The sequence below is a fragment of the Scomber scombrus genome, chromosome 23, assembly GCF_963691925.1.
Source record: "Scomber scombrus chromosome 23, fScoSco1.1, whole genome shotgun sequence".
NCBI lineage: Eukaryota > Metazoa > Chordata > Actinopteri > Scombriformes > Scombridae > Scomber > Scomber scombrus.
Genome location: NC_084992.1, coordinates 20436841 through 20455309, shown reverse-complemented (window position 1 = coordinate 20455309; position 18469 = coordinate 20436841). Strand labels below are relative to the sequence as shown.

The window sequence follows — 18469 nt, the reverse complement described above, 5'->3', positions numbered from 1 at the left end:
TTGCGGAGCCTTCCTGCTGTGAAAAGGTTGGCATAGCTATTTTCAACTGTGCTCCCATGCTCCTGACTTCCTCCTGGTCTGGCATTCGTTTTCATGGTTGAGTCGGGTTTCCTTGAAAGGTTTTACAGACTGCTACACTTGAATCTTATTCTCCATCGCATTGGTAGTGGTTGACATTTACTGGCAGACACCTGTTTTTTATTTGCCTGATATATTAGTATTACATTATTTTTTGGAGTGATATGATGAGTCCTGGGAGTTTCTCTGTATTACAGCATGAGAACCTCAACAAACTGAAATACAGACATGTCCCTCAATGACCTACAATGATCCCACAAAACAACAGGGACTTCTTAGCAAAAGCCGCTTTACAGATCTCTCCCGGAGAAAGAAAGAAACACACCACGCTCCGGAAATTGGCTAGTGTTTTGCGCTAACGTTTATCGCTAAGCTGTTTTTTTTAGAGGCAAATGAAAAGAAAAGGATGATAATGAAAAAAGGGATTAACCGCAGAAAGAAAAGAGAGAACCAGTTGGGCCTGTCGTTGAATACACACGTTTTCTTTTTTCTTTTTTCTTTTTTAAAAAAAGGGCAAACAAGCTTTCCTCTGCCGGCCTCTATTGCCCTGCTGGAGTGTTGTTCACCTCAGCACGCCAGCTCTGAACCTCTACGGGGGTTTCTCTGTTTACGTGTGAGTGTGCGTGTGTGCATGTGTGTGAGTGTGCATGTGCATGTGTGTGTGTGAATTGGGCAGGGGGGTCTTCCGGATGACATATTTGCATACAAACAGCCTGTCCAAATTCACAGAGGAGAGAAAGAAGGGGGAGCGCAAAGGAGACAAGCAAATCTGGTGAGTGTGTATTTGTGTGTTACTTCTGAGAGAGAGAGAGAGAGAGAGAGAGAGAGAGAGAGAGAGAGAGAGAGAGAGAGAGAGAGAGAGAGAGAGCGCTGAGAAGGGGGTTTGTCCTCCTCAGGTGCTGAGGGGCTTTCGATTTAAGCAGAATGGAGAATCTCATTACCTGAGTGATGCACTGCCTGTGTTTACACGCGTTATTCCAAAGAGGCTTCAACGCTCCTTCATTCCTCCCCCTCTCTCTCCCTCTCTCTACCTTTTTTTTCCCAACTGAGAGAGAAAGAAATAAAAACAACAAAGTTCCAAATTGCAATAACAAACAGGTCGGGCTCAGCCACAGAAGAGGCTGACGGATCAAATGGCTCTTTTTTCCCCAAAGCGGGGCTGTCGCAGACGGGATGCTTTGGTAGAATGACTTTGCTGAAGTTTGCCCCCCCGACCCCATCCCACTCCCCCACCCAAATGACAGCACTCGAGAAGTCGCACGGGCATGAACAATGAGGTGGGACAAGAGGAAGACTAGTGTGTGTGTGTGTGTGTGTGAGAGTGTGTGAATTTACTGTCAGGTAAGGGGGGGGGGATGTCTAAGCAGGCGTTCTTGGCAGCATTTAAAGTGAGCTTATGTAACTTTTGTTGAAGAGAGGTCGCCATGGTCACAAATGATGGGATAACAGCAAAGTGTTGATTTAACATCTAAAATGTAGCATCATAGTAGCACAAGCTAAGTTAACAAACTGACTCAGTAATGTCAGTAACACAGCATTATCTACCAAACATTTGTTAATATTAGCCACTATAAAATACTAGTAATACCAGATTAAGTAGGGCTGTATTCAGGTTGCACTGAATTGTGGAAAAATGTGTTTTATTTCTTATTCAAGAGAACATCATAACACCTGCACCCATTTCTATTGTCACTCCCCAATCCTAGACATTCATTATATCCTCAATGCACATAACAAATACACCCTCACTCTGCCACAGACTGTAGAGTCAACACTACCCCAATTTAATGGTGTCACTCCCCTATCCTAGAGATCTGTGTATCTTTGTGGGGAATTGACTGGCTCAGAACCAGGACACCAAATATCAGCGCTCATAGTAATCTATTCCATGTAAATTCATAGAAAAATGGGTGAGCTCCAGCAAGAGTCACAATCTGCCCTGCACCTTTGCTTCTTTTAAGCTTTATTATCCAGGCTCTCTACCATTAAAGCCTGTTTAATGCTTCTTGTCTTTTTCCCTGTGGTAGTGTTCTGTCCTTTTCTTCAGATTTCTGGCATTTTAATTTTGGATTTTTATGCTCAGATTAGTAATTGTAAAGCCTCACTTCAACTGCTGTCAGCAAAATCGTAATTTTGATTTAGCTGTGATGTTCCTGCCAGTTCATTCTTTTTGTCACTGACTTGCTTTTCACATTTTCAATAATTTACACGTTCTATTCTTCCCTAAAGAAAGTGTCACTGCTTTGATCTCATCTTCCATAATGCTGCAAGCCTAAAATATTGAATGTCTGAAATGCTGGTGCATGGTATGAATCCATACCTGCACAGCTCATTTAAATTAACCTGCATATTTATAAAAATATTAAAAAAAATAAAAAAATAAAAAAAGTACAAAATCACCCTTTCAGTTTGCAATAGATCTATTTTTAGGATACTAGTGTCTGACTGTCACCTCGTCTCTATAAGCCGCTTCGTCTCTCCTCTTTTTACGCTGCAAAAAGGACTGAAATCACCTGACACCGCTGTTGTGACAAGCGGCACTCCTAACAATAATTCAATTTGTCGCTGCTTTGCATCTTTATTCTCGCTCGCGGGCGCACGTCTCCTTTCAATCTAGCAAAAGTAAACCATGATAGAGAAAGGGAGGCAGAGAAAGAGTGATAGAGGTGGCAAATGGGCTTGAACTGAGCAGAGTATGTTATACTGTTGCTGGCGTTTGATCACGGGGCATGGTCTCTTTTAAAAAAAAAAGTAAAACACATTTATTAAAAAGCACCTGAGGAACATGCAGGATTTCGATAAAAGAGGCCTCAGTGGAGATGTATTGTTTTTTCCTTTTCTTTTCCCTTTTTTTTTCTTCAGTGCTCCCACACACGCACCACCAACACCCCTCCCCTGATACACCGGTGCTCTAATTGCTATCAACATGACTCACAAACGTTCAGCCCTTTTTTTTCCTTTCCAGGGAGAGAATTATTACTGGCAAGCTCCACGTCCATCAACACGTACTAATTCCCGTTTTACTGCTTTGAGTCGCCTCGTGTGTGTGTGTGTGCGTAGGTGTGTGTGTGTCGGTATGTGTGAGGTTGGCACGGTGACCGAGCACGTCATTCAGGGTTGAAACTTGGGTGGCAGAGTTGCCTTTGAACTGCAGACGGGGCTGAGTTAAAGTCTGGGTTTGTGCTCCAAGACAAACTACAGTCAACTGGAAACACAGGACAACCACAGGGTTCCTCTTAATAGGTAAAAAATGGGTTCTTTGGCATTTAAACTAAAGCAGAACCTTTAGTTCTCTTTAGCACCATGCTGAACTGGATTTACATTTTTTAAAAAGCATTTAAAAAGATCTAAAAGTGTTCCATATGAAATCACTACCTTCACCAAACAACATCTAAAGACTCTTTTTTTGTTTTTTCCATGAAGAGTGTGTGCTCAAAGTAAAACTAACTGCTAATTTACTCCCTGCACACAAAGTGACTGAGAACTGGCTAAAAGCTACAAGGGACCACTTTTTTTTTAGAAATTGTAGAAAAGAGTATAATGCTCTATCTTATATTTCAGCCAAAGATGGTCATCATGTAAAGTGGTGAAAATAAAAACAGGACATGTCATGGTCCCCTTGTGGACTACTTTAAATTATGTTCACGTTAAAATACTTTTCGTGGCATACTCTAAATTTATATTAAATTGATGTTTAAATTTACATTAAATCTACATAAGGACACAGTGACCAATATGTCCTCTAGGTTCTCTAAGTTATGCATCGCTTCCATCATGGAACCTTTTGTGAAAATCCTAAAGGCACAAACTAAAGTACAAACATGGTATATCCCATTTTAAAGGTGTGATTAATGTTTTAAATAGAATGATGATCAACATACTTGGATGCAATATAGATGGTTCCAGTACGCAACCACAAAAATTGCCCAAAGGGTGACACCACTGGCACTATCACGGGCCCTCTGGACAAGCACCCAACAAGTCCTCCACAGTTAATGACGAAATACACTATGTTTGCCCTTAAAAATGACCACTCCAAAACTGCTACAAATCATGATTCATGCTTGGTTGGCCTGGTTAAATGAGGGAAATATGGTTAACAGAAGGGTTAGGGGGTTAGGGTTAGGGTTTGTCGGGCCATCCGAGCCCCTTTTCCAGTGTTCGTGTTGGTTTCCAGCACCAGCAAAGAACCTATAGAAGAGCAAGGGCAACTTGCAGTTATTTTAGATCCACATAGCACTGTCAACTGAGCTAAAATCTATGTTGAGTGTCTTATTCCAATAATAGAAATCAAAAAGTTTTGCAGCCACATATGAGTTTATTCATTATTTATTTTATATCTAATCATTACTCAAATCCTGTAATTTTATGTCCTGATAAATATATAAATGAAATGTTATGTAACCACGCTGTTTTACAGTTTTTGTTTTGTTTTTGCCTCAGCCTTATAACCATGGCATGAAACAGACTTTCCATTTCATATCTGTATCCATTTCTCTGTTGACGCCCGACTCGTGTGGAAGGCTTCATGCTGTTGTTGTCCAATTGGCTTATGACGGAAACTGAAAATACCCAGGTCCCTGGTGAGAGGTGGGGTTCAGATGGGGATGGGTTTGATAGGACGGCTTAGCGCTGAGGGAAGAAGATCCAATCTCTAAATGTGTTGGTGTGAAGGTGAAACAGTGGAGACGCCCTGCTGGGCTGCATTTCACAACTCTCCGAGGGCCTCTATAGGGAGAGCTTTCCCACTGCTTCCATAGTAGCTGCACACACACACACACACACACACACACACACACACACACACACACACACACACACACACACACACACACACACACACACACACACACACACACACACACACACACACACACACACACACACATTTCACACCACCCCCTCACACACACATAACCAACACTGAAGCTTTTTTCCAGAGCCAAATACAGTAAGTCTAAATATATCTATATATTGTTATTGTCAGGTGGAAACTAATTATGTCCAATCTGGCTGATTTTATTGTTTTATCTTCAGGTAAACAAATGTACAGTCTGTGGGTTTATGAGCAAGATGAAACCTGTGCACAGAACAAAGAACATAGAAACATTATTTCTTTTCTTTGAGACTTAACAGTAGTGTAACTCAAAATGTAAAGTTTGCCTAAGGATGCCACAAGAGGAAATGCCATGGGTTCATCAATATTAAAAAGTTCATCTCTGTATGAATAAACTTTCACATTTCATGGCGATCTGCCTATTGGATTATGGGATATTCTGTGTGCAAGGTTGACATTTTGGTCTGAGTTAAGCACTAGAATGCTCTTTGAGTGTTTAAAGGGGAAAGAGGATTATCCTCTGGGTAGGATGAACATGTTGCAGTAGTTTCATAGCAGTCTGGTGAATAGATAATGTTTTTTTCAAGGACGTGAGAAGTGGAACCTTTGGGCTGATGATGGAACTAAATAACTGAAAAATCATTAAGAATGATCTTCTAGCAACCGTGAATACTCATATTAAATGTCATGGGTAATCTGGCCAGTGGTTGTCAAATGATGAAAGACGAACAGACTAATAGGCTGACGTCAGCATCGGTGACAGCAAAAAAACACAACATTTTCTTGTTACTGAAATGTTGACTTTTGGAGATACCAGGATTCCACCTGACAATCTCAATATGAGTGGCATATATTTATGCCAGAGCTATACATGAAATATGCAGGACCTGGGAGAAGTGCGAGGCGAGGGGGGCCACTCTGAATTCAGATGAGCAACCAAACCACTGGAAGACCCCAACAGGATTCCAGTGTGGGTTGCCAGGGCAACATGAGCAGGAACTTTCAACCATGACAGCGAAACTGCAGAGGACGATGAGGAGAGCGAAAAACGACAGGGAACAAGGGAGAAAAGAAAAAGAAAAAAAAAAAGGCCTCAGTTTACGGCGACCAAACTGGAAAAACAATGAACGCATGCTGAGTATGTTTTAGCACGGCAACAAAGGAGAGAAAGTTTGGAGAATGTCTGGGATGTTCAAGCAGATGAGGCGCTCTCTTGTGTGCCACAGCTTGCCAACTAGTTGTTTTTGCTGTCGCCTGGTAACCAACAACCCCCCCTGCCATCCCCAATCACACACACGGGCATACACACAAACACAGAAATGCTTATATTCAGAGTTTCCACCTTCCACTGAGGGGACAAGTTAGTGAATATAGAGGAAAAGGAGGTGGCACATTAGCAACACACACACACACACTCACCTTCCTCATACATGTACAATAACACAGTAACATGCAGACAACAAACTCTCAGCCCTGCTGCCAGCAGCCTGGAAAACAACCTGTAAGACAAACGTCTCAGTGCTTTAACTTCACTGCCAGGCAACCAGCATACACCTGGCATCACTAAACACTTAATTAGACAGTAACACTACAGTAGCATGCTGCTCCCTGTACTTTCCCAAGGTCTTGTTAGCAAGGCAACCACGGTATCGAAGCGACAAATTCTACCTACCGCCAAGTGGCAAAGAGCAGCGCTGTGCCAACTCTGAGGCCATAATCAAGGAAATGTTTTAGATGTAGCTCTTATCAACGGATAAGCTCAATCATCCACAGTGCTTTTATGTGTCAGACAATTAACTTGCTATTGTTGTCTGTGCCAACCCTGCCAACAGATACAGTAGGATATATGCACGTCTTGTTTCACAGTGTATCAGCATTCTGCCATGCCAGGTAGCCTGATTGGATTTCACTAATATAGGTTTTGGAAGCTGAGGCTGACTTTCTGCTTTAAATTAGACATTTCATGCCCCTGTATTTTTAGTTACTTAGAAGATCCAGATAATATTAATAAGATTCTGAAAATATTATTAAATTATCATTGAACCCCCGGGATTCACTGACACTCCATCAGTACAGGAAGTTTAATTTCCCTGAAACTCTTGACCCATCATATAGTCATATTAAAGGAATACTCCACTGTAAAATTTAATCAGATACTCACCACCGCTTTTGGCCTTATGTGGCTCCAAATGGTGTGTGGCTTGCTCCTTCTCAGAGGATGATGCCATTAGAAAGGATTACGATGGCTTTTCAGTTTCATGGCAGGAAAAAAAGTATCAATATGTCATCAGAAACTTCTCAAACCAGTCTGTCTGTCTGCTCGGTATGGTTTCACAAAATGCAGCTAAATACACAGCTTTTGTTTGTTGTTGTTCGGATTAATGTGTAAGCCATTGTTACATAGACTTGAAAACAAAAACTGTGGTTGACACGCCATGTTATTTCAAACACTGCAACAACTGTGAACAGTTTAAATGAATAAAAGCTAGATTTTTGTGCTACATTCAGATGTTGTGTAATGCTAGCCTAACTCTTATGAACACAAAGTAATTACCATAAGCAGGTTATGTGCTGGGCTTGCATAATAGAAAACAAACATAATAAATACAAATGTAGCTACGAATGTCATACATGGAGCAATTTAAAACATTAGCTTCTCTTCATAGCACCACAATGCACTTAGCAGCAGAATTAGGGTAGCTAGCTTTCCCAAAAACTATCTTAGCAAGTTAGCTTAGCTGCCTCATTTTCAAACATTAATATCCTTATGAGAACAAATCTCAGAGAGAGAAAAAATGTGTATTTATATGGAGTTTGTGTACACATTCTCACCTGGAAACAGATAATCATGTCTTCATCATGTCGTCCAGAGTAGCTTTCCTTTCTTTTTAGTGTGCTACATTTGGACTAGCTCCCACGCAGAGCTAACAAGCTACATATTTTGCATTCTACTGTCGATAACTGGTGTCATGTCATTTATAGCAGCAAATTTGACACTACACATGTAAGATAATATTAATAATAATATAATATGGGGTGTGTGATATATCGTCTAAATAGTATCTTAATTGCAATTTCACCTTCTCTTCATAGCACCACAATGCACTTAGCAGCAGAATTAGGGTAGTTAGCTTGCCCATAAAACTATCCTAGCAAGTTAGCTTAGCTGCCTCATTTTCAAACATTAATATAATCCTGAGAATAAAACCCTGTACCCTGAATAAATATGTATTTATGTTAAGTTTGTGTACACATTCTCACATGGAAACAGAAAACAAAGTCTTAAAGCAGCTTTCCGTCTTTGTTAGTGTGCTATGTTCAGACTAGCTCCCACAGGGCTAATAGTGCTACAACCATTGCCTTCTACTGTTGATAACAGGTGTCATGTAATTTATTTATTTAGCAGTGTGGAGTGTGATAAGTGAGGAGACAAGAGACGGAGATACTCTCCACTTCATTATTTCAACAACACAGTACAGGTAGTGAGGTGAAACCGCGTAAACACCGGAAGTAGTACCCTGCCAACGTCTCCCTTAAAGGTACAGTCCCTTGGTGAATGTCCCTCTCAGTGTTTACAGTATGGTGAATATCTCCTTCAGTGTTCATTGTGGGTCACCACGGCAGCAAATTTAACAATACACATTTAAGATTATATTAATAATACTTAATAATGATTCACCAAATGTATGTGCATTTGTGTAATTTCAGCTCAGTGTGAGAGTCACGTGGCATTTTTCTGTCATTTATTGTTGCACTGAGCCAACAACACTTTTCACGTTACTGTGCATTACAAGTCTCCAGAGCAAAAATCCAATGAGAGTAATGTTATGAAATCCACTTAAAGGATGAACAGACAACAGACCAACTTTTTATTCATTGTACTAGAAGATGCTATATCAGAATAGGTAACATTACTGGAATATGAAATGTTGTCATATTGCCCAGCCCTATTGTAGTCTGACAAAATAATTTAGTCACAGTCCATTTTTGAGCATATGACAAAAAAGCTGAATGACCCAAACTAATTCTGAGCATAATCCATAACAACTCAGGTTGCCACAAAAGCTAACCATGCTAGAGACAAACATGAGCTTTTTATTCAGCCATATTTTAGACTATGTTTCTAAATATGTACAGATGGATAATGCTGCAGGACTGTCTCCGCTGAGACCTTTTTTTGGCTATTCAACATTTTTTAAAGGCCAATATTGACTTGACATAGTCTTAACATCCAAGCAATATATTTCAAACCCCCATAGTGACATAATGGATGGCAGGCATCATTCATCCATGAAAGGAAGCTCGGAGGCATCTGATGTTGCGGAAAGACACTCAACTAAGCTTAGATGTGTCCTGGAGGCCATGTTGGGCAGCGAGCCTGTGGTAGTGGTGCTGTACTTTGTCATTTGGAGGCAGTGGAGGATTCACATTAAAAAGACACCGAGGGAAACTGAGCAAATATGACTGATGATTTACAGTTTGGTTTTTTGGAGTGTCTCTTTAAGCAGGATGAACAAGGGCAGACAAGATAAATGACGAGAAAGGCTCTCCTCACATGTGCAAACAATTTTCCATCGCAGTACAACCGGGGGCCAAATGAACTGTCTGTTCAGTATGTGAAGCGTGAACAAATGCCTTTCACATTAAGTCAGGACCCTGGAGACCTATATAGTGTGTGTGCACGCGCATGTGTGACTGGAGACAACCAGTGAGCACGCCTGTGTATTGTAGCCTATATAAGTGTGTATTATATACACCTGCATGAGCCATGATTTAACATGCAAACAAAGGCAAGCCCCTATTATAAAACATTATGGGTCCCTCTAAATAGTCAATTTAAATTCAACTAATGCCATGTTTAGATTAGATGTATGCTGCAGGCAGATAATCCTTTAACCTGATTGGCTAAAATGATGCTTGTGATATGAAGGGAAGGAAGGGGTTGATGCTGGGGGCGGGGAGGTAAACTCATCGTCTTTTGCTTTACTCAAAATGAACTCTAAAAAACCTTCAAACAAACACCATGAAGAGAAGAAGTAGACCAAGGTGAAAAGGAGAATTGGTGATGATGAATATTTATAAAGTAATGATGTCAGCTAACAACGATGATGACATGACAGTGAAGAGGCAGATGCAGAGGACAAAGGTAAATGACGGTAGCCATTAAGGTGTGTGTGAGCTGCTGCTTTAAGTGCAATACATTCGGCTGCAAAGCAGAGCATTGCATAATTTGACACCTCAAGTGACACCTGTACAGCACTCACCTACATACAATCAGAGGGTGTCAATGCAATATGGATGTAGTCAAGGTAGCAGGAATATGTTGATGCGAAGAACAAATTGCTGCTTATCTGAAGAGCTGATCAACAGTGGGAAATAGACCTTATAGGCTTATAGAAAACAGTGGGAGCAGGTGTTGACACGCTCATAAACCCTTTTCCCTTTCCCTATTTCCCTTTAGATATCATAACTCAACATTAAAAAGGACCTGGAACTTATTCCAGTATTATAAACTTAACTATATATATTGGTGCTGAAAAACAGCATGGTTATATATCAGGCTGTTGTTCCAAATGATTATTTTTTTATTGTGTTTTTATATTCTAAATCTTTGAAGATTTATGAGCCCAGAAAGTCAGTGTTCTTCTTCTACTTTCACTTATTCCCACCCTGGAGGGCTTTTGAAACAGGAAGTGGCGGGAATTACCCACAATTCCCCACTGGGGGTAAGAGGGTGGGACGAGAGTTTAGACTGTCAGCGCCCCCTTTGCCGCTCATTAATCACTTAGGCTACTGTGGGACAGCCCGCAAGGGATCAGCAGCACACACATGCAAGTACACACACACTCACACACACACACTTGCAAATTTAAAAAAGGTGTGGATGCGCGATACCAATGTATAATCTATCTCTCCACAAAAAAAATCAATGCACGCACAATAGAGAAAAACCCTATTAAACGTTGAGGGCTGTTTCCTTTCCAATACAGATGCACACATTGGAGACACGCGCACGGATAGTGACGCTGTTCATCACCACAGAGAGGAGATAGAAATAGAGGGAGGATGAACACGGCTCAGAGTTCCCTGGGGCTAGCCAGCAACTCAGAGGAGAGAGAGAAAGAGAGAGTGAGAGGCACAAAGAGACTCTTTTCAATAGTGTACGCTCCCTTCGTTCAGAAAGCTGGTATCATGTTCTACAGCCTCATGTCTTCCGGGACTCACAAACTGTATATGCATGCATGCATTATTGTGTCTGTGTTGGTAAATAATAATAAGTGAGTAATGTCTTCTATCTATCCCAGTATCATGTGATGTCATTAAACCTGTAATCTTCTTATCAGTTGTACATAGTCTACAATATGTGTAGAATTTTTATAATATACAAATTATTCAGATGATATGGCGCAGTCTATGTTTTGCTTTCAAGGGATTTTTCTCTATGATCTATCAGGATCGGGATGAGGGGAGGGGGTGAGTGCCTTTTGTGATGTCACTAGTAGTAGTCACCAAAATCTTCAAATCCTACTCATAGTGGCTTTTAAGGCTTTTAAGGGTTGGTTTACTTGTCGTAGGCAGCCTGTTAAAATGGTTGTATAATGTTTTCAGAGACTTTGGAGGAGATTCATTGAAGTCTGACTAAATAATATCAATGTCAATGTGATGATTGCATCAGGGTTGTTTCAGTTTGAGTTCGGAGACAACAATTCTTTAACAAAAAGGCAATTAAAAGTGTCTGTGAATCAGCATTGAAATGCATTCTTGAGCTGGGAAATAGAAGTGTTGTCAAATGAATCTTATATAAATGTCCATTCACTAGCTTTTCTCTGAGCTTTCACACACATTCTGCTCAGGTAATATGGAAAGCTGATGAGTGGACCTTGAGTTAAAGATTATTTTCTCCCATTGGGGTTGTAGAGTATGAAAGATGCGTCTAACAGACGATGGTGGATGAACAGAAAGATGCTAAGAGCTGCATTATGGAAAATGTAGATTTCAGTGTTTTTGGAGATTGACCCATACCAGAAACCGAAAGTTAGGATATCCCGGCCTCTGCTGCTTCGATTTGAGTCAGTCTTTCTTTTAAAATCAGCTCTTGTGAGTCAACCAACTTTATGGAAATGAAATAAATCACCTCATCTATATCGCTTTAATCACTTTTAAGTACACCAAAGGGAAACTTGACTAAAATGTGGTGAAATTAGTATCCTAGTGAAGAATTTGGCATTTGGTTCTTGGATACTTAAGAACAGACAATTTATATTTAATCTCGAGAAAGAGCTATTGAAAATATAAAAGCAATAACCTTTATAGCACCAAGGATTGGGTTAAATTTTGAGAAGAATCTTGAATTCTGGCGTCAAATTTGCATGCATGGACAAATGACGTCACTCATGTGGATAAGGCACTTCCTGCAGTCTGAAACCGTGTGATAAACGAGCACGCCGCCTCTTTTGCCTGTTTGATAGCTACTTAATGAGAGATGCACCGTACATGCAGATTTATTGTGTACAATCACAGACACAAAACTGTGCTGGATAACGAGCTAAGTCATGCAGAAGAATCTCTTCTGAGTTCATTTCCTAGAAACTCTCTTTTTTGTGATCATTCTGTGGCTCATGAATATTATCAGGGAGCTGTGGCTTTCACCTTTGACCTCTTCAATATTGGATTTTTAAAACGCTGATAATCTAGAACCTAAAGCGAAAGCAGGCATTTTACTGTCGTGCTTAATCTATTCTGATCTAGATTCTACACCCACTTATTCTTTTTGTCTGTTTTCCTAGAAAATCTGCAGCTCTTGTCCTGAAACACCCCCTTACACACACACACACACACACACACACACACACACACACACACACACACACACACAAACACACGCACACACTTCACCAGCTATCTCTGCTCTTCAAGGACACCTCTGGAAGATGCCTGAGGGAGAGCTCTTTTATGCTCTATGCCGTCAATCGACCAATCAAGGCTTGCCAAAGTAAAGTGACTGTCACCATCACTGCCACAGGGCCGGCAGGGTACACAAGAGCTATTTTCAATAACAGCACTTTTACTATGAAGGTAGATGAACATTTTATCCTCTTGTCAAAACACTCGGCAGCCAAAATAAGAGATAGAAGTAGCCCCAAACACAAACACACATGACATGCACTGATGTAGTGGTTTGTCTGAATGGTGTGAGGAAAACAGGAAACACACTGAAATGTGTCTGCATTAGTGATCTTTCCTTCCTCCTTGATTACCCATCATCATGACAGGTTTGACAACTCAAGTCCTCTGTGTTGCGCTGTTGACCGATTCATTGGTGACTTACATTGGGAACCTCATACAAAGACATGATAAAACAAGAGAGGAGGCAGAGAGTCATATTCCCCACCCATCCATCCACATGCCACTCATAAATGTCAGCCTTAGGGAAATTGAATGGCACAATTTGTCTGTGTTTTTATTAGGTTGGGATGAACTCAGTCTCGTCGACCTTTCGAAATCCATACCCGTGCTAAGTTAATTGAGGATAAGTCAAAGTTGGAATTCCTATGGCTGGCAGAGCCTGAGCGCGAGGATCCCCGCAGACTCATCGCCTCGATTACAAAAAAAAGAGGGAAAAAAAGAGAAAAAGATGAAGACGGGGAAGTTCATCACGAAAATGGCCAGAGTCCATTGAGAGAATGTCAATTTTTTTTTTACTATTTAAATACCCTGTCTTAAATGCCAAAGTACTAGACTCCCACAAGTCATTAATAAACTGTGGTGCTTAATCCCACAAAGTGACTTTGGCTGGCTTGTTTAAGCAGTTTTGGAGTTTTGTATATGACACTTATATCCTCTGTGTTTGTTATGATTTGTGTACTAATTTAATCAAATCGTAATAATAAAAAGAAAAAAATATGAGTGTTTTCCAGTTAGCATCGCTTTTTAGCAAGCTACCTTTGCAGGCAGATAGTGCAAATAATTGATAAAATCACTGAAGTTTTATGCATTGCACTCCTTATGTTACTCCCTGACTCTTTACATTCATCTTTTTTATGACTTGAATCACAGGTTTTGCCAGTGTTGTCATTTGCTATCACCACAAGTTGACCAAATGAAAAGTTAAAGCTAGCTAGTTCCTCTCTTTTGTAACATGGGATGGAAGATGATTTAGTAGGGTATTGATGAAAAATGGCAGAACTAATATCTAGCGTTGAAAATAATAAATTGCTCATGTTAGCAACCTAGCTATGCTAACTAGCTTCCGCTTTTTCTGATTGAAAGCTAGCAGCCTGGCTTGCTAGCATTCGCTACCCAAGTGGAAAACAAACTTGACAGAATGATTCATCTTTTTGAGTGTTAAATGTTGTAATATAACCAAGGCTATGTGGGCTTGATTAAAAAAAAAGGGGGGACGGATGCTTGCAGGCTCTTAGCAACACTAGCCTTAAAGTCAATGGCTAACATGTGGAATACAATCATAGGCTCAAGGTTGAAGCGCTGTTTCCACAAATATATCCAAAAATAGTTTTATCTTTTTAAAAATAAGAACAACTGCTGTGTCATTAGTTTCGATTTTAACACTTTACACTTTTTACAAAAAGTGAAGAATTAATTTTAGGTTCAACTTTTAAACTTGACGGTTAATCAAAAAAAACCTCCTGAAAACTCCTTCAAGAGTTGGAATGTGGGTTGAAAAAAGTTCTTCAGCGTCTGCTGTGATGGTAGTAAATGTGAACATGCTGTGCAAATTTGCAAGATTTCTAACGAATGAAGTTCCACTTTTTCAAATTCTCACTGCCATTAGGACTCAACAGTGTGTGACGGTGCCTTTAAATTCAATCTGTTTTGCCTCTGTCGATAATCCAATAACCTGAACGTTACCTGCAAATGTCAGCGTTCACATTATTTACCAAGCAATTTGTCATGAAACTCCAGCAAATTTGAGTGAAATGGGTCGGCTGGCTGTTTCACGGTGAGGTTATTTTCTCTTTTATGATATTTCTTTTTTTCTCTTTCTCCCAAAGCCGCCTGCAGCCACCGCCAGTAAAACAGCAATGTGTTACACTCACAAAAAGGCTCTGATTGCAAGTGATGTCCCCACCAGACACCACCACTCAACCCCCCCACCCCTCAGCGTCTGTCAATATCTGTCACAAAGACTGCTCTTGTTTACATAGTGAAGCTGCTCTCACTTGACAGGGCCCACAGGAAAAATCACTATAATATTTATATAGTGACCTCATCATGAAACAGCATAATCGCTTAACTATCCCTAAAATATCCCAGTTTATTTCATTGTATATATATTAATAATGACTTTAGTGGATACATGTGCCATTTTTGTCTCTATTGATGTCCCTGTTTAATCCCAGTGGGATTTATTTTTTGTGATATCTGCACAATATCTGTCCTAAATCTACTATAGTGCCACCATTTAAGCAGACAAGATGATAAAGGCATAAAAAATAGGCTAATTCATGTCATGTCATGTGACCCAAATCAAGTTTTAAACCACAAATAAACAAGGCACTGCAAAATTCATGCATAAAAAGCTCCATCAATATTTTAGTCATTGCTTCATGTGACTTCATCAAGCACTGAAGTCTGTTTAATGCATGCTTCTTGTCTCCACGCTGACTGTGCCCCCACTGGACTCACTGTGAATGTTGTGGCATGGGTGGTTATTGTTGTGGCTCTCAAAGTGAGGTCAGGGGATCCTCATGGGGGTCACTAACTGAGCATTAAAAGGACTTCCCAAATCAAATGAGGCGTCAGTTAATTGAACTGCAATTAAATATAAAGGGAAGTGCAAACAAAGAGCATGAATAACATCAAGTTCCACTCTGAACGCTGTGATGTACCTGCGCATCACACACTAAACAGACAATAACAAAATGCTCGTGACCCTGGGCCACCACGTGATGTGATGGAAGTCTGGGGCGACAGTCAGTTCATGTCTATATGAGGGACCCCACAGACATCGAACACGTTTAAAAAGTATAATTTGTCCACAAAGCCTGGTGTCTAATATCATACTCCGTGCGTACAGCTGGACCACCTGGATGCGTAAAAACCACACCGTGCCGCGCAGTGTGCGTCTGCAGCAGCCGCCCCCTGCAAGAACAATAACTTGTTTCTGATGATGTGCACCGTGGTTGGAGTGATGGATGGTGCAGGGTGACAAAGAGCGGTATGGTGGGAATGGTGCATAAACCAGCGGATCGTGACGGTACGGGACAAGGAGGGGGTAGGTTACTTACGCTGCTGTTCTCTCCTGTCCAGTGGACCATCGCCTGGTTGTGCGTCGCATCCCCTTTCAGCACGAATGAGCTGCTGATCAGGGACATTTGTTTTTCCCGGGACAGCGCTCTCCTGAAGCGGGGTGAGCTCTCCAACCCGACCGCTTCCTTGTCAACGTCCGTCGGTAAGCCCGGCGGGGAGCCTCGGTCTCCGCCGCCCATGTCAAACGTACTGTCCTCCCCGCCACGCCGGTTTAAAGCCCCGCTGTCACAGCCCACGGGTCCCGGCAGTGCCATCCAGGCCGAGACGGTCAACAGAAACACGCAAAGATGCGCGAAGACCGGTTCTTCGGGGCGCAGAGGTGCCATGCTTTGCGCCGTAGTAGCGCTCGTATCTCAGAGACTGATGGAGAGACCGCCGATGCTTGTGGAAGATAGATAGGTGTATACTGTAAGCTGAGAGAGAGAGGGAGAGAGAGAGAGAGACAGAGAGAGAGAGTGTGAGAGGGAGGGAGGGGAACTGGAGCAAAGGCAGACAGTGGGAACAACGTGGACGCGTCTCTGTGCCAAGCGGGATCCACAGGACGGCGCAGCGGTGCCATCTGCTGTCCTGCAGCTGCAGCCTCCTGTAATTGAAGTCACATTACACAATCCATCTTCATAGTATCACCACAGGAGGAACTTGCATATTAAAATGATACGTATTTCAGATAGTTCATCTTTAAAACATTTTATAATTTAAAGCAAATGATTATTATTATATATGTAGAGGGAAAGAAGCCTGGAGGTTAGAGGTGATCTCACTGTTTTTCTGTATCATAGAAAGGAAAATAGGATTCCAAAAACACTGTGAAACTCCCAGAATCACATATCATTGATTATGTATACATTCCTTGTTGCATTCACATACAAATGCATCAGTATAACAAATCTTCAGATGATCAAATAATGCACTAGTAAAGTCTTGGTGATCTAAACAGATTAAAGTTCTTTTTTTTACTAGTGTATTGCATTCATATAGGGCTGCAGCAAGGAATTATTTTTATTATGGATTATTATCTCAATTAATCAATTGGTCTGTGAAATGCCAGAAAACATTGAAAATGTCTATAGCAGTTTTCTAAAGTTTTGTTCGACCTATGGTACAGAATCCAAAGATATTCAAATTACAATAACATAAGACTAAAAATAGCATAATCTGGGTAATGTTTGCCATTTTTACTTTGACAATTAAAGGATTCGTTGATTATTAAAATAGTTTCCACTTATTTTTTCTAATCTCTCTGATGTGTTTATCTCACTGTGTAACTCCTCCCATGCAAAGTATTTGAGCCAATAACTGTCATGCAACTGTCAGGAACTGATAATCAGTCAATCTTACATAGGAGATCCAGATGGCCTGTCATCATACAGTAGACAGGACAGCCTATCAGTGAAGAATATTCTATTCAAGCTTCCAGTCCACATGTACTATATTCTACATTTCTATGAGCTGGTGGAACACTAACCTGAGAATAAGACCTTACTATGGGGTCCTGAGGATAGTGTGTAAATCCTAATAGGTCAGCAGCCAATCAGCTTACAGACAGTTGCTCTCCCTGGGTTTCTTTTAGTTTAAACTTCCATATAAATTCCTGGATTCTTTCATTGGGTCTTTGCTCCCAATTTAAATGATAAAAACTATCAGTTGACCTAACTCAACCCCAAAAGACACTACCGAACTGTATTTGCATGGTGTCAGTCCACTCATCCTCACTGTCTGTGTGTTGGTGGCCAGCTGGCACAGAGGTCAAAGTTCACATCTGATCCCACTAAGTAATAGCTCTCCTCTGTGTCTATCCTCCTATCCAATTATAGGTAGAGGCTGGATTAACCTATGCCTACATGGGTCACGATTGGTAGGGGTCGGATGTCTCTTTAGGTCAAACAAGAAGGATTTTCTTCATGTTGACATTAAGCTGCGGCCGCAAAAAAATCCTCACAATGGTTTTTCTATTCTATGATGTAGATTATTAGTTTTACCCATCATGAGCTACAGACAGTAAAGAAAGTATATAGAGCGATGCTTGCGAGCTGCACTGCTTGACATCAAGGATTTTTCACTAATAACAAGATAATTTAACAGACAACACTGTAAATAATATATGTGACTGGAAAATGTGGAATGGTTAATAATATGGATCAAAATGAATAATGTGCCTACAGTGTTTGTAATGCGCACAGATCAGTCTCGTTATGTGGCTGGAGTTCAAATTAAAATGTACTTGTGATCTTGGAATAGGTCTCAGATCTGCCATAAATCTAGAGTTACCTGCTCACACACACA

General features: G+C 40.8%; 1 protein-coding gene across 1 annotated transcript in view; it reads right to left on the bottom strand.

Moving 5' to 3' along the window:
* The window catches only part of sorcs2 (sortilin-related VPS10 domain containing receptor 2), a 298125-nt gene extending 281775 nt beyond the window's left edge, over nucleotides 1-16350 (bottom strand). The window contains exon 1 of the mRNA XM_062444329.1: nucleotides 16165-16350. Coding sequence (XP_062300313.1) covers nucleotides 16165-16251 — 87 coding nt within the window. The 5' untranslated portion in view covers nucleotides 16252-16350. The remainder of the gene's footprint in view (nucleotides 1-16164) is intronic.
* Nucleotides 16351-18469: the final 2119 nt, after the last annotated feature.